Below are 15,939 nucleotides of genomic sequence, written 5' to 3'. Positions count from 1 at the left end.
TCTGAATCGACAGAACAAGTGGTTGTCATTGACTACCACAGTAGTTGACAAGCTTCAACAGTGCAAAACAAAAGGAGGACCCTAGAGGGAAAAATACGTTAGCTGACCTTATATTTCACTTTCACGTTCCTTGTTTTTGTTTTCTATTTTAGTATTAGCTAACCGTCTTATTACTTACTTATCTTCTCTTTTACTTTCATTCTATGCTTCCTTAACTTTCCTTGATTGTTATTTACCTACCTTTTCTTTTTTTCGTCTTCCTTTTTCTTTTAATTACCTTTTCTTTCCTTTCCCCTTTCTTTTAATGCCTCCTTGTGCATTATTTATGCACGTGCATTTTCTTAGCTTTGCCAATATAAATAAGTATTATCAAACAATCAATCGTTTCAGGGTGGGTCCAGGAGACACGAGTCTATCTAAACCCTCAAAACATAAAGAAAAAAGATCAGAAAGAAGAGAGCATGACGTCACTGTAGGCCTACTCCAAAACAATCTATTTTTTTAATGTCTGTGGTCTCCACCATTTCTAAACAAAATTCTTTCTCTATATCTGTCCCTTATGGGTGGATGGATATATTCGGTATAAACATCAATGATAACCCACAAAAGTCGGAAGAATACTTGTTTCCAGTGAGGTCCTTCTGGTGGTGATTGGGTACTACACCGGCAGTGGCCTAACGATGGGCCCGGGGCCTTGTGGCTGAGACTAAGGGCCCTTTTTTGATCCGGCCACCACTTTGATTGTGGGAATTTAAATGTGCTCGTTTTTCTAATATTTGGCATTGTATTCTAGATTGCTTTTAACGTAATAAATTATATGATATCAGTTGCAGATCAAGGTATTCAAAATAGAGGGAATGTGGGAAGGGAGGGACTTTCACACACTAAGGGGCTAAGGTAAGATCAGGGGCTAAGGTAAGATCATTTATGAATACGGCACCTCGAAGTGGCCGGAAATGGCACTCATAGATTTAAAATGCGAGTATAATTTCCATTTTTAAAACACTGGAAAATTTAAGGGGTCCTCAGGCCGACAGGGCTCCCATTAAACCTTCACGGGATATACTATGATATATGTCACACAGTCGATCTCAGAGACACATTATGCTGTTATGTATCAACAAAGCCCTTTTGGGTAAGGGTGCCCGAGCGAGGACCCTATGTGTTGGGGCAACTTCGGGGGCCCTGCGGACCGCTACACAAGAGCGCATAGTCGTTACGCCACTGTACATCGGGAAACAATTTCCTACTCATTTCCAATTAGTATAGGCCTACTGCGTTTTTTAACGTGCACACAGGCCATACACACAGGACCAACAGGTTAAATGTCTCATCCGAAAGACGGTGCGCTATCGTAACTTGCTTTTCAGTCCTCCGGCTGAAATACAAGGAGAGTAGCGATGGAAATTCAATACCCCACCTCCTTCCGAAAGCCCCTTCCAATTACCACCTTAGAAAACATAAAGAATTTATCCTCCAAAAAGGCTAGAAAGGACTCACTGTACAGGCGAATGCTTTGTTCGTTTTTAAGTCAGTAATTAAAATAACTATAATAATCTCACTACAATAATTGTAATTACAATAATAATAATAATAATAATAATAATAATAATAATAATAATAATAGTAATAATGATAATAATAATTTTAATATTGGTTGCCTTTTTGACCTTTAAACCTGTTTCCGTTTGCTGTTTTTGTGATGTGGGTCCTTTTTGTTGAAAAATGTTTAAATGTTGATTGTTTAAATTTTTTTGCTTGAACCCTTTACTTTTGTAAAATTCAACCCATTTTGACTGATGCAATAAAGAACGATTTGATTTGATTTGAATCGGAGACCTAGAGATCCCCACGTTTCAGCGCACACAGAGGCTACCACCAGTTTAGGCAACTGAGCTAAGCTGCTCTGCTCCCTGGTTATAAATATAAGTTAAGTTTAAAAAGTTGAGCCTATAACAGCCTATAACCTATACAGAAACTGAAACTCGGTACGGTAGTTGATTGCGTGAGGCTTTGACTTCTGAGGAATGGAAATAACTTACACTTTCGAATAGGGGAGCAATGCAGAAATAGATAGAAAATAGAAATACAAACATAAGAAAGCATAAACCGAAAGGTCCACTGATTAATATCAGATAAGATAGTATAATACATACTCGAAGTATCAAAATGCACGCCATCGTATTGGAGTATGTATTATACTATCTTATCTAAGAAAGCATAGTGTTAATCAATTAATTATACTGAACATTAAAAAGTAACAGACCAAGAAAATGAGTTAGAGCATGTTAAAACAAAAAATAGGTACCATTCCCATATTTAATAATAGGCTCTATTACCTATTTTCTTCCTCTGTGATTACAGTAACACTATTAAAATTCAGAGACGGACAAAAATTTACTTCCGCCATAATATATTGTACAGTAAGCCTATGATTTCTGGATCACTTTTTGTTCAGGTCATCTAATAGGCTTGAAAATATCAATATAAAGACCTTTGAGTAACAAAATTCATTGATTGTTTTTAATAAAGTGTCACTTTGATACAAAAAAAAAATGTTGCTCTGAAACATGATAAGGTCAATCTGAATAAAATGACCATCGTCCTTTAAGGTCCAATTGATGATGTTGCAGGCGGTTATCATCCGAATATCCGAATTATTAGTAGGCCTACAATGTACTGTATACATTATTTTAATCGATTTCAACATGCTGTGTATAACATTTAATAATAGGCCCACTATGATGGATAACCATGTATTTTATTCTTTATTTATTGACATGTTTAAAGTCGGAGGCAGATTTTAAGGTGGGTATTATGCAGCTGTCCAGGGCTCATACATTTTTGAAAAAATTAAAAAGAAAATATTTTGTCAAAAGTGTTGTATTATTAGATTGCTCGGTAGTAGTAAGTAGGGGCCCATCTTTCCGGTGATGGCCAAGAATGCCTCAAATGTTATGTTCGGGCGTCTAGAACACAAAAATTTCGCGGGGGCATGCCCCCGGACCCCCTACGACAGTGTTGTCTCAATCGGCCCAACTTTCGGCCCCCCTTCCGGCCCCCCTTTTGGACATTTCTGGATCCGCCCCTGCCTTCTAATAAATTTGCCAAATATTGTGTCTGTGGGATTTTGGTCTAGGCCTATTTGGATTTTCGGGAATTATAGAAAAGGTTACGTATTGTTAAGGTGTTGTAGGAGAGTGTTGAGTATCAGTATTACTGTAAGTATAAGTAGTGGCCTCTACAGGGCCCATTTGTACTCGGACTTCACCCAGAAAGCACATGCGTTACTTAAGGCTTGGTAGGAATGTGCTAGGTAGTAGAGCCCCGAGCACGGCCCCGAGAGCTCACGAGTTACGCAAATGGGTCCTATTTATTTTAATATGATATGCCATAATTGGACTTTATGGGACAATATATGAAACATTATACCGTTTCTAATATATGTAAACTGCAATACATTATTCAGCATTGGAAGAGCTTTCCAACGATACCAAACACGACTACTTTTGGTGAGTTTATATACTTATTCTTATTTTATGCACATTTTAAGTATATATTGCGGTTATTTTAAAACAAATAAACACCTATTTTTGAATTATGTTCCATTCTGGCATGAGTGACAGTAGTTTTTTTATGTCTGGTTTGTTGCCTGTGTAGAAATTAATTAGTTTAGACACCAACATCATATCTGTAGCTTATTTAGTTCCAATTATATGCACATTTTAGATAAATTTGGCGGCCATTTTGAAAAATGTCTTTCATACATGGTGAAAAATCAAGTGTCAACAGGGCTTAAGGTGACCAGGACGGATTATTTAGGATATCTGGCTATGTTCACTTCTTCTAACATTCCACTCCCCCCTAACTTGATTTCTAGGCCTCTTTTTTCATTTTTTTCCTAGTCTAATAGGCCACAGTTCTTATCAGAAACTCCTCACAAACTTGCTCATAATGATGCATGACCAAATATCTCGTATTGATTAAGTTGTTAAGGGTTATGGTCAAAGGTCACAATCGACAAAAAACTACATTTTATATATAACAGCAAACAATTTTTATCAGAAACTCGTCAAACTAAGTCTATGGATAATTGTCTATATATAGACCTATATATATAATATATATATATAAATTGACAAATCTTCCCAGGCCTTTCCATATATAGATAGAACTAACTTAATCTTTGGCGTTTCTTGATAGCAGATTAACTTTTTTAGAAAATTCAATATTAAATACATTAAAAATAAATAACAAGCTTCTGTTCTTTTGACTTTGCCAATTTATATATATATATATATATATATATATATATATATATATTAGGAGATTGCGTTTTTGCCTTTATTTATAATGAAAAAAATTGTTTATCAAATGATTTAATTAAATTTGATTATTTGATTTTAATTTCATTTTTCCACACGTGCCAGATTTAATAACTCCATGGCCCAAATTTGGCCTGCGGGCCGCCTATTAAGATCCATGGTCCTACACTTTTGAAGTCCATAGGAAGTCGGCTTTACCCACCATAACCGGAACCAATTAACCGTACATACTGAATTCTTAGTAACACGTCAATACATTATTCTTCAGTGAAATATTTGTTTTAATAACTTTTATATCTCTATTATGTCAACGCAATCGTTTCATTTTCGTATTTGCTTATATCTATATATTTATGAGAGACATACGTGGAACTAACTACATCGGATATATATATATATATATATATATATATATATATATATATATATATATATATATATATATATATGAGGTTCGTCATATGTGCGACGGTCACGGGTCACACGATATATATATATATATACTATCAGGCCCGTAGTCACCGGTACGTTTGGTCAGGTTTCAATCTGACCACATTTTTGAACAGACTACAAGTTCATTGGTTAGGTTTTGAATATGACAAAATGCTGAATTCCACCTGTATGTTTAGTGTTAACCTTCTTGACTACTCAGGAACCACAAGTCTGTAAACTATGGGGTGAACATGATAGTTTACATTATTTTCTTATCTTTACGGGACGTTCTCTCATTTCAAAGTGATTTTGGATGTAACACGCATTTTGCAGAAACACATGCGTAATCATAAATTTGTCACGCATTTAGTACAAGTCAAGGCTTGATGACAAATAATAACAAATTGAGGGGAAAATGCTAATTTATATATATATATATATATATATATAAATATATATATATATACTGTATATATATATGTATATATATATATATAAAATTACAACCGTTTTATTTGTTTATTTTATTTTGTCACTCTGCCTATGCAGCTTTAATAATTTTATATATGATACTTGACAAAAATCAGGTTTCGCAAATAGTCTAGTACTAAATGTATAATAAACAATAGTTAGGCCTTACATGTAAAAAAAATTCCTTAATTACGTTTTAAGATTTTATCAACATGTATCATTTTTAAAATTGTGTCAAATACATCCTTCGGGACTAAGAAAATTGTCCCCATAAGAAGGGGCACAAACTAACGTGAAATTGTCACCTTAATAGGGGTTTTTAGCATGCTTTTATTGACATAAGAATCAGTTACATTAAAATTAGAATTTTAGCAATAATAGCAATAATTTGCAATGCAGCAAATACAATTCATAAAAAAATATGAAATGAGCAGAAATGTAATTCAACAACAATAGCACACTTGTTTTATGTTCCGTATATTATTTCATGATGCAATGTTAATGACCAAATTTTATTTTTAATATTCAGCATTATTTTTGGATGGATGTAGCATGAATAGAGAACGAATTACAATTAAGGGTACATGTTATTGTATAGATAACAATCCTATATAACAGTATTTGAAAAACAAAGAAAAATAAATCCCTGTGGTTAAGGGTAAAAATTGTATACCAATGTCCACTCTAAGGATTCAGTGGAGAAAATTCTGGTCTATTGCTCAAAGGTGTCAAAATATAAAGTTGAATGAATTTTTCTTATTTTGAGACTGTTGTAGCTGTTCTGACAAAATGAAAAACAAATGAAGTGTTCCCTTTAATAAGGGTTATTTGATCATTTGGCACACTCAGTATGTATCTCCGTCCTCTTATTAAAATAAGAGTTGGCTGTAGTTTTAAAAGATAATTATATTGCCCCTCATTTCACAGAAAAGTGTCCCCTTAATAGGTGTGTCCCAATGGAGCTTTCTACTGTAATAGCTCATAATTTGGCCTATAATTACTATTATTATTTAAAGCCTTTGAAAATTTTAATTTATCAACCAAACCTACGTCATGAGGGCTGCTCCCGTATAGACCCTTTATCAGTGAAAGTGACTTCCTGGGACAAACTATTTCAAATTCATGGATCTGCCACTGATATGATATCATTTATTTCGTCGTTAAAACACTTAGAACATTTCATTTTTAAGTGAAATAAAACAATGATTTCACCAACTAGGTGAAATATTTATGTAGGCCAATTTAAAATGATTTTTGTTTTCTGAATTAAATTAAAATTCTTGCTTTGATTTACTTTCATGAAGTTAAACATTATAAATATTAATATAACGTAGCCTTGTTACATTATAAATAATTGAACTTGCAAGTAAATGGAAGTATACAACTGTAGAATTTGTGTTTTTTTTTCTAAATTTTACAGGATATACAGTAACCTTAGTATCAAGTACATTTTTATAATGAATTATTGTTACAATTTAAGTCAAAAAAGAAGGTTTTTAAATGACAAAAAACCCTTAAATGTCGAACCTTTTCTATATATCAACAATATACCAGGGAGTTGTTATAGTGACGATAATGCAAAGTATACTAACTTTCAACTTTCCACAAAAAAAACAACATAGAAATAGAAAATCCCTGGGGAAATATAGCATTTAAATATAAATCCCAAAACTGAGCAGAGATTTGTATGTAACCAACAACTACTACTATTGTAACTCCGGAATATATTAATGTGGCAATTAAAGGGGCAATGTGGATCAGTCTGTCAAGATTGAGTGGAGTGGGAATAAAGTGATAGATAGCTATTTAGGAAAACCTTAATCCTAAGTTGAAAATTAAGAATGTCACTGTCAGTACAAAAAAAAATCCTTACAAAGTTTTTGGCATAGACGGTTTTAAAGATTCTTTTTTTTTTAATTTTTCATGAATACAATTTCAATATTTAATTTTTCATGAATACAATTTCAATATTTAAATGAATATTCTGTGTGATTAGACTTTTACAATGATATTAATTTTATTGTGATCTTAGTGTGGAACCACGATTTTCTGATATTTATATATTGAAAAATAAAAATACTGTTTTTATCCATATTTTATTACTGTGGCCTTAAATAAAACTACTACTACTACTACTACTACTACTACTACTACTACTACTACTACTACTACTACTACTACTACTACTACTACTACTACTACTACTACTACTACTACTACTCCTGCTACTGCTACTACTACTACTAATGCTGCTGCTGCTACTGCTACTACTACTGCTGCTGCTACTGCTACTATTAATGCTGCTGCTGCTACTGCTGCTACTACTACTGCTACTACTACTAATGATGCTGCTACTACTACTATTGCTACTACGAATACTGCTGCTGCTACTACTAATACTACTGCTGCTGCTACTACTACTATTAATGCTGCTGCTGCTACTGCTGCTACTACTACTGCTACTACTACTAATGATGCTGCTACTACTACTATTGCTACTACTAATACTGCTGCTGCTACTACTACTGCTGCTGCTGCTACTACTACTACTGCTTCTGCTACTGCTACTTCTACTATTGCTACTACTACTACTACTGCTACTACTACTAATGATGCTGCTACTACTACTATTGCTACTACTAATACTGCTGCTGCTACTACTACTGCTGCTGCTGCTACTACTACTACTACTGCTGCTACTGCTACTTCTACTATTGCTACTACTACTACTACTAATGCTGCTACTACTACTACTACTACTACTGCTGCTGCTACTACTACTACTACTGCTACTGCTGCTGCTGCTGATACTATTGCTACTACTAATAGTTGAGCCTATTGAATATGAAATTGTAGTGACGAATTTTTGATGTACATTTACTGATTTGTATTTCACTATAGTTGCTTAAATTGTATTTGAGGTAAGATGTGTAGATTATTTTAAGATATCACAAATAATTTTTGACGTGTCTAATTCAGATAATTAATTTCATATTTCGCAAATTTATTATTGCTGTCGTGAAATGGTTTGATTTAGCATTTATGGATGATCTAAGGTAAAATACCAGATTAAAGTAGTTTACTATTTGTTCGACATTTTAGCAAGGACTATTAACAAAGGTCCTTGATTTAGCCTGTATTTTGTGTATAATGTAATTAGTTATGCCTATATGGATGTGAATTTGTAGTTTCTATGGTATTAACGGATTATTGATGTACTTTTACCAATTTGTATTTCTACTTCTACTACTACTGCTACTGCTTTGTAGATGATTTATGTGCTTGAATTTTGTAGAAGGTAATAATTATAAGTAATGTATTTTCACTCTTTACTAAAAATTTCAGGTTGTGTAATTTGCAATATTATTATGAATATTTATTGAAACGTGTAGGCTGGTGGAACCAATACCTCTAATGATTAGTGCCTTGCATACTTAGTTTAACACATTTCAATTTTTCATATATTCAAAGCCGAAGTTAACTCGTCTTGTGGCAATTTAGGCCATTTTAGGTAGGTTTCCATATAGGCATCTACGAATGGCTGCTTTGTGGAGGAGGAAATCAAGTTGTCCCTCCCCAGTACTGACCTATTATAAATCAACGGGAAATCTACCGATAGCTACGTCAATAAATGTTTGGAAATAAATGGCCCATAAATTGTACTCAATGACAAATGCATAATGCTTGACGTACTTTGATTATGTAGTGCTGCTTAATAACCCATGTAATATTTGCATTATATGTTGTGCATTCTTTTAAATCAAATTTCTTCATCAACTCTGCCTTTATGTTCTCTCTTCTCAGCTGGGGTCCAAACGATGAGCTGAAAAATAAAACCAACAAAACAAACTAACACACTTTTTCAAATTAACAGTAATTCTTTTGTTTTGAAATGAAAAAGACATTGTATTGAATTGAAATGTACTTTGAGACTATCAAGGTTGGACATAAAAATGGTTTGGAGGGCCAAAGTGAATTTTTAGTTTAGCACTGAGAGCTGTACCCAAAATCTGATTTTCCAGTGTGCTTGTAAAAAACCTTCATGTATAACTAAGCTCAGTTCTAAGATTGAGTTTTACAGATAACCGGTGTAAGTCGTAAAAAACAAGCGGTTTGAACCGGCCAAAGGTGATTTTTTTTATATTCATTAAAAACCTTCAAGTATAGAAAAAAAACTACAAAAATAATTCCAGTGTTGCCTCTATTGTTGCATCATTATCATTTGATTTAAAAAAAATTATTATACAGTAATTACAGATCTAAAAATTCCTATATAACAATGTTCACAATGAATACTAGCAACAAAATGTCCAAGAGGTTGGACATAATTTATTATTGTGCTGAGCAGTTGGCTGAGAGTTATTGTTCCTTCTTCTTGTGCTGAAGACCCCAGTTCAAACCCTGCCAGATTTGGGTGTTAATTGGATTCTGATTACTTGGCTCCTCAAATGAACCTCATATTGAGAGTTAAGCAGGTTAAGGACAATGTTTTATATCAGTATGTGTCCCTTATGTGTTGTAGTTAAGATGGGTGGTGCTGAACTGTGACCGCCACAGGTTGCCAGGGGTCAAGCCCGAATTTCATATTTCCAATTTGAATGAGAACCAATAAAGAATTATTATTATTATTATTATTATTATTATTATTATTATTATTACTATTATTATTGTTATTGTACAGTAATAATCATCATTTAATCTTCAATATCCTCATCATTGTTTTTATTATTCTATTTCACTGAGATTGTTTTCCTTAAATACAAACCAATAACAGCATCATCCTCATTACCATCTTCATCGCAACTTTCATCATCGTGGTCGTCATTATCATCCTCGTTATCATTTTCCTCATCATCATCATTATTGTTTATCATAAAGAAAAAATAAAACTTACATTGTTTAGGTATCCTGAGTGATTCGTTGTCAGCTACAGTACACTCGTGAAGGGTGTTATGAAAACGATACAACACGCGTAGACAGCTCTCCTCTAACACGCAAGGATCGTAGAATCCTGGTAAATTTGCCTGAAACACGAAAATAACCAGTCTTAGACACCCAGATTTTACAATATACAAATATATATATTTCCATTGTAGTTTCAGTAGTCTTTTTTGGGGAGTGCACCCCCCATAATTGTCGGATTATTGATGAATTATTGTGAAAACTAAGAAAAAATCTGAAGACGTAGTTAATACGGAAATGCATTTTACGAACGTGAGAAGTCCACAGTATCATGGCTTCATTTTGGTGGTGAGAGTGTTCCAGATGTGTATAAGAGACAGCTCTACTTGTTTACATTCTGCCCAAGCCATTTTAAGTGGCCATTGTAAATCACCATTGACCGTCCAAAAGACTGTAGATTTCCTGGCCAATACCAATCATTAGGATCCAATCCTCATTAAACTAGTAATTTAACTTTAATACACTTTGCAAAACACCATTAATAAGAAAGTACAGGAAGTGCGAGTCACAAGAATGGTATTCCATGATGTGTATTCAACTGAGGAGTGCCAGACTCTAGTTAGTAGTTTAGGAACCTTCATCAAATCATTTGACTTGCACCCAGTCTCACCACTGACACAATACCTCCTTGGATGTTCCAAGCATTCTAGTAACTTAAGGTAAACATTCTCCAGTCTTATTATAATGTCATAATAGTTGTTTGTTTTTGTTTTTTTTTTCATTTTATTGTTTCAAGATTTATATACAGTGTAGATTGCCTGTACTATAGATCTGATAATTATGTACAGTTAGAGAACTTACAGTTGTCTGTCTAATTAGATAATCTCCAGTTTGCCTTATCGAATGTAATTTACATCCGATTTCACAGGTCCCCTGCAAAATACTCCGATTTATGCATACTATATTCGCCGCCTGCCCACTTTGCGACATGATAAACAAGCAGCCATTTTCGATTTGAATGTCGCCATCAACGGCAAACTTAGCAGGCATGCGACTTTTGGCGTGTCTTTTATAGTATCTTGCATCATCTTTTGGATTCTTTCCAGAAAAAAAAATCTTTTCAGTTTTTTTGGGGGTAAATCTCTAGATTTTTTTAAGATTAAAAAAAAAAATAGCGTGCAAGTACTGTAGTTCAATGGTACACAAGTCCACACTTCTAATTTACAACCTGTTCCTACAGATTTAATTAAATTCCAGGAAAATGGTATGGGGTGTTCTACAGTATTTCATTCATTGTTTTATTTATTAATTTTTTAACTTCAGTGTTGTCTTACTTTGTCTTAGGAATTACATTATTTCATTATTAAAGTTGATACAGTAGTGTTGTACCCTGTAATTTTCATAAAATAGAATACTGTACTGTAGAGCTACGCAAATTGTAGCAATGTATAATAGTACCACACAGTGTTCCTCTGGGTTATGGCATGGTTTTTAGAAGGAAAGATGATAATTATAATAACACAAAATGAAGGCAATACAGCATCCATATACTGTACTCAAGTGCTTAGAAATGATAATAGTCTTTAACATCCCCCAGTATTGAACAGAGAGTGTTCCTTCGTGGCCTTTGAAAAATTGACAGTAGGAGGGCCAGACTGGCTATCCCCTCCCCCTTGAATCTGCCCCTGCTAATGCTATTGTGTACAGATTAGATACTTTATGGTAACAGATGACCAGACACTTAAAAAATGTTGGTTATGACCGACATAGTCGGCATATCATAATTGCTTGCTACAGTACAGTATATGAAATCAAGTGTAGCAATACATTGTACAGTACATACTTGTCCTCATTTTCTTCTGAATGGACACCCAAAATATTTTATTCTGCATGGTTGATTATAATTGTTTGTTGGCAATTCTGTACAGTTATTTAAACGTTGGACCTTTTTTTTTGTAAGGATTTGTTTTCAAGTCATTACACATTTATTACCACAGTGAGAGAGCCATTTACTTTCACCATTGTCTGGAAAAGTCTGTTTCTTGTGCTCAGAGAAGAGATGTCATTTTGTAGCATCTTTGCAAACATGTGCTGATGTGTAGGTTAAGTCCTTCAAGGCTTTTTTCCTTGATATTTTTACCTGGATATTTTTTCCTACAGTATGCGTTTTTTCTTTTTAATTTATAAATAAAAATAATATTCAATATTTGAAGTTACTGATGTTAGTTTCAATTGGCATTTGCAAGAAAATAATAAAACCTATTGTACGTTTGAAATTCAAGGTGTAAAGCAGTGAAGTTGATACCTCGTACTGTAGGTTGATTAGCGTATAGTAAAGTGCTCATGACAATGCGAGTTATACTAGTATAAATCCACCGCTTATTACTGTAGGCCAGGCATTAACTGCTTCTTACAACTCCACTCCCTGTGAACGCTTTCAAAGTGATGCATCTGTTGATTGTTTTCAGTATGTCTTGTCGTCGATAAAAACGATCCATTCCGATTTATCGGCCGATCAGCTATTATGATATATAAAATCATATCTACAGCTCATGTGCTTTCAGAATATGTAATAAAAGTTAGTGGTCACCTTTCATCCTAAGGGGCTATAACTGATTTTAAAAAAGACATGATATAAAGCATATATTAATTTTGACGCACGCAAACGCTCGCGTTATTACGCGCGCACAAAAATATAATGTACATAACATTTAACCATGACCTGATTAAGGTGATTATCACGACTGATTAAGGTGATTATGGGGTCATCAAAGGCTGGACGAAAGAAAGATGAGGGGGTAAGCAAAACCCTATATTTTGACCATGATGCCACATATATGAAAGGGAATTGCCTCAGCTACAACATACTCAAAGTTGGAAGACAATCGATCAAGAATAAGCGAGATACGCTCAAATGCGCATTTGCTAAAATGAGGTCATCGATAATATTCAGTTTGTTGAATTCAGATGGCAATATGATGACGTCTTAATGTCCGATCAGCCATTATGACCTATAAAATCATATTTACAACTCATGTGCTTTCAGAATATGTAATAAAAATTGGGGGTCACCTTTCATCCTAAAGAGCTGAAACTTTTTAAAATTAGGCCTGATTTTAGCAAAATTTCACTGTATATCGGCACAAATGCGCTCAAAGGTCACTATGTTTGATGCGTGCGTACGGGGCATTGTTATTGGCCATAGAGTGATTGAAAAGATTGGAAACTTGTCAAAACAATGTCAGGAACCCAAAAATTTAGGGTAAATTACATTTAACATTGACTTATTGACTTTAAGTTAATGCTCACTTAAATGATAACATAATTAATGTCGAAATACTGAATTTTGATAGTTTGGGCATGTATATTAAGATAGATGACGTCACGCATAACTGCGCACTTTGAAAACCTTATTGTGACTATTCCAGGCCAAGCTAAATGTTTGTTGAAGCGTGCATGTATGAATCTCGTGCCAATTTTTAGATATCGTGCTAACAGGAAATGGGGGAAAAAAAAAGATCTGACAATAACAAGAGGTGATCCGCTAGCAGAGCGGATCACCAATAAATGCTAATCATGCCATTAATGGATGCAATATTTGTATAATTATATTATTACGGCACATCTTGGCCTATATGAAACTGGTGCCTCCTTGTTTCAATAATTCTGGATCTACCTCCTGATGATTGGTTATACAGTAGTACTACAGTATAGATAAATGTTTCCATTTCTGCTAGATTTTTCAAAATCAACAAAGAAATTATTCAGAACACGCTTTAATTGGGTCTGTTCAGTATTTGTGCCAGTGACAGCTCTTGGTGAAAAATGTTGTGAAATGGGCCATGTCAGCATACAGTCCACAGCCCACGAATTTCACATCGGCAATTGCCAGCCATATTGCCGAGCCAAAATTGCTACAGGACGGCAATTTTTTGCCGACCTAGGCCTAGATTTCTTTGCTTCAAAAACTGCTTGGAAAGTCAAAAACTTTGACTGAAACAGGCTATAGCAGACACTAAAAGAGACAGGTGTAGTTGTATTGTTGCGTTTTTTTTTGTTTTTTTTTGCCGGCGTAAGAAAATTATTGTTGGGCAGTTGAGCATGAGAAGAGGCGCTGAGGCGCGAGTCTCACGTCGTAGGCGTGAGACTTGGTAGGTCTGCCCTCTCATATTCCCACCAACTCGGTGAGTGCCTAACTTTACACTCCATTAAGTTGCTGTGGTCTTTAGTTGATGTTTTTTTAATTACCCTTTGCCTATTTTTGCCTGAATAAACAATGTTATAAAGTAAGCGTAGTAAATGCTATTAAAGGTCTACTGTAGTTTTTCAAAGTGTGCTGTTCCGTAGTTCAGCTAACATCATTAGATACTACTGTAGTGCATGAGTTGAAATTGAAATGCGTTTTCTTGCAGGGATGCTGTCCCCTACATTGCCAAAGCCATACAAAGGTAAGAGGTGAAAGGCTAACCTGCCAACTGATTTGCACCTACCTTTACTAACTTTTTTTCATATAGTAAAAAAAAACAACTCTAACCTTTGACATTTTGTACAGCAGTCTGAGAAGTAATTTATTTGATGTGATAGTTGGAAATGAAAGATGTGTTAGGAATGGTTGTGGGCAGATGGTAAAGTATTGAAGTTATGTAGAAAGTTGAAAGATGTTGACAATACTGTAGATAAGCAATTGGAGATATTAAGGTCTTAAACTCAAAGTTTAGTTTTCATCTGTTAATACTGTAATGTTAGTTTTCATTAAATTGATGATGATAATGGTAGTTTGTTAGTGTTTTGTAATGTAAAATATGATATAAATTAAATTTGAATGTAAATATTGCTTTAAACTTGATCAAAACAGATAGAGTATACAGTTAAGAAAAATGTTTGAACTGAAATTTTCAACTTTTCACTGCAACAACAGAATGATCTATTAAGAATGCATACATGCCAAGTTAAAAAAAAATTAAAAAAATAAAAAAATATAAGGAAACAAGGAACACATCAGAAAGGTATAAGGTAAGTAATTTTTTGATTTTTTGATGAACATAAGATGCAATGAAATAAAATGCAAAATATTTCCAGGAAAAACTGACAAGCTAATATATGATAAAAGGATGGTATTACTTTGAGAAAATGAAAATGTTGGTTTACTTTTTGATTTCCTGTGCTGCTTAATTTTCAATAATAAAAAAATAAAAAAATTAATAATAATAATTAACTTGTTTACACTTTGTTTTTTTGTGATTTGTTTGTTCTCTATCTGTTGTTTTGACACTGCGCCTTGAGCACCAATTTTTGGTGGTGATGTTTGCGCTTTAAAAATCGTTATTATTATTATTATTATTATTAAGTTGGAGGTAAATAGTGGCTTGAGATTTAACACGAAATAAACCCAATTTGCATTGGTCGATGGCCTGCCTAGGGCCCCGAAAAAAATATTGGGTTTAGATGTTCTCTAGTGCTCAAATAGAAATGACGTAATGTATAGTGCCATCAGTGTTTCCTACTTGGATAACACACATGTGTAACTCTATTGTTTACGTCTAATCGATCCATTTCGTGAAGCAATTGTAGCTAGAATAGGAACGATTGAATTTTCAATGATTAAAGCTTGAGATTAGGCCATGTAAAAAAAAAAACATGTTTCACGTCCGGCTTTTTTTTTAAATTGAGGAAGAGGCCTTTTTTATTTTTTATTTTTCAAAATGGCCGCCATTCTACAGACTTGTTGACATTTCCCGTCTAGTTTTGTTCAACATATAAAAAGACATCACACAAGATTAGAAGCTGTATACTGTTTATTTGGCAAGAG

General features: G+C 33.9%; 1 protein-coding gene across 1 annotated transcript; it reads right to left on the bottom strand.

Annotated features, from left to right (window-relative positions):
• Nucleotides 1–8,940: 8,940 nt before the first annotated feature.
• On the bottom strand, nt 8,941–11,195 carry LOC117102933. Its single transcript, XM_033243390.1, has 3 exons — nt 10,992–11,195; nt 10,123–10,252; nt 8,941–9,051 (listed from the first exon to the last, which is right to left on the bottom strand). The coding sequence occupies exons 1-3, from the start codon at nt 11,178–11,180 to the stop codon at nt 9,029–9,031; spliced, it is 342 nt and encodes a 113-aa protein (XP_033099281.1). The 5' UTR covers nt 11,181–11,195; the 3' UTR covers nt 8,941–9,028.
• Between the last annotated feature and the right edge of the window lie 4,744 nt (nt 11,196–15,939).

This window comes from Anneissia japonica, unplaced genomic scaffold (assembly GCF_011630105.1).
Source record: "Anneissia japonica isolate Jap-2015-1 unplaced genomic scaffold, ASM1163010v1 scaffold1053_len387728_cov195, whole genome shotgun sequence".
NCBI classification, from domain to species: Eukaryota; Metazoa; Echinodermata; class Crinoidea; order Comatulida; family Comatulidae; genus Anneissia; species Anneissia japonica.
Note: the sequence above shows the minus strand (reverse complement) of the source record. Positions and strands in the feature narration are given on the sequence as shown.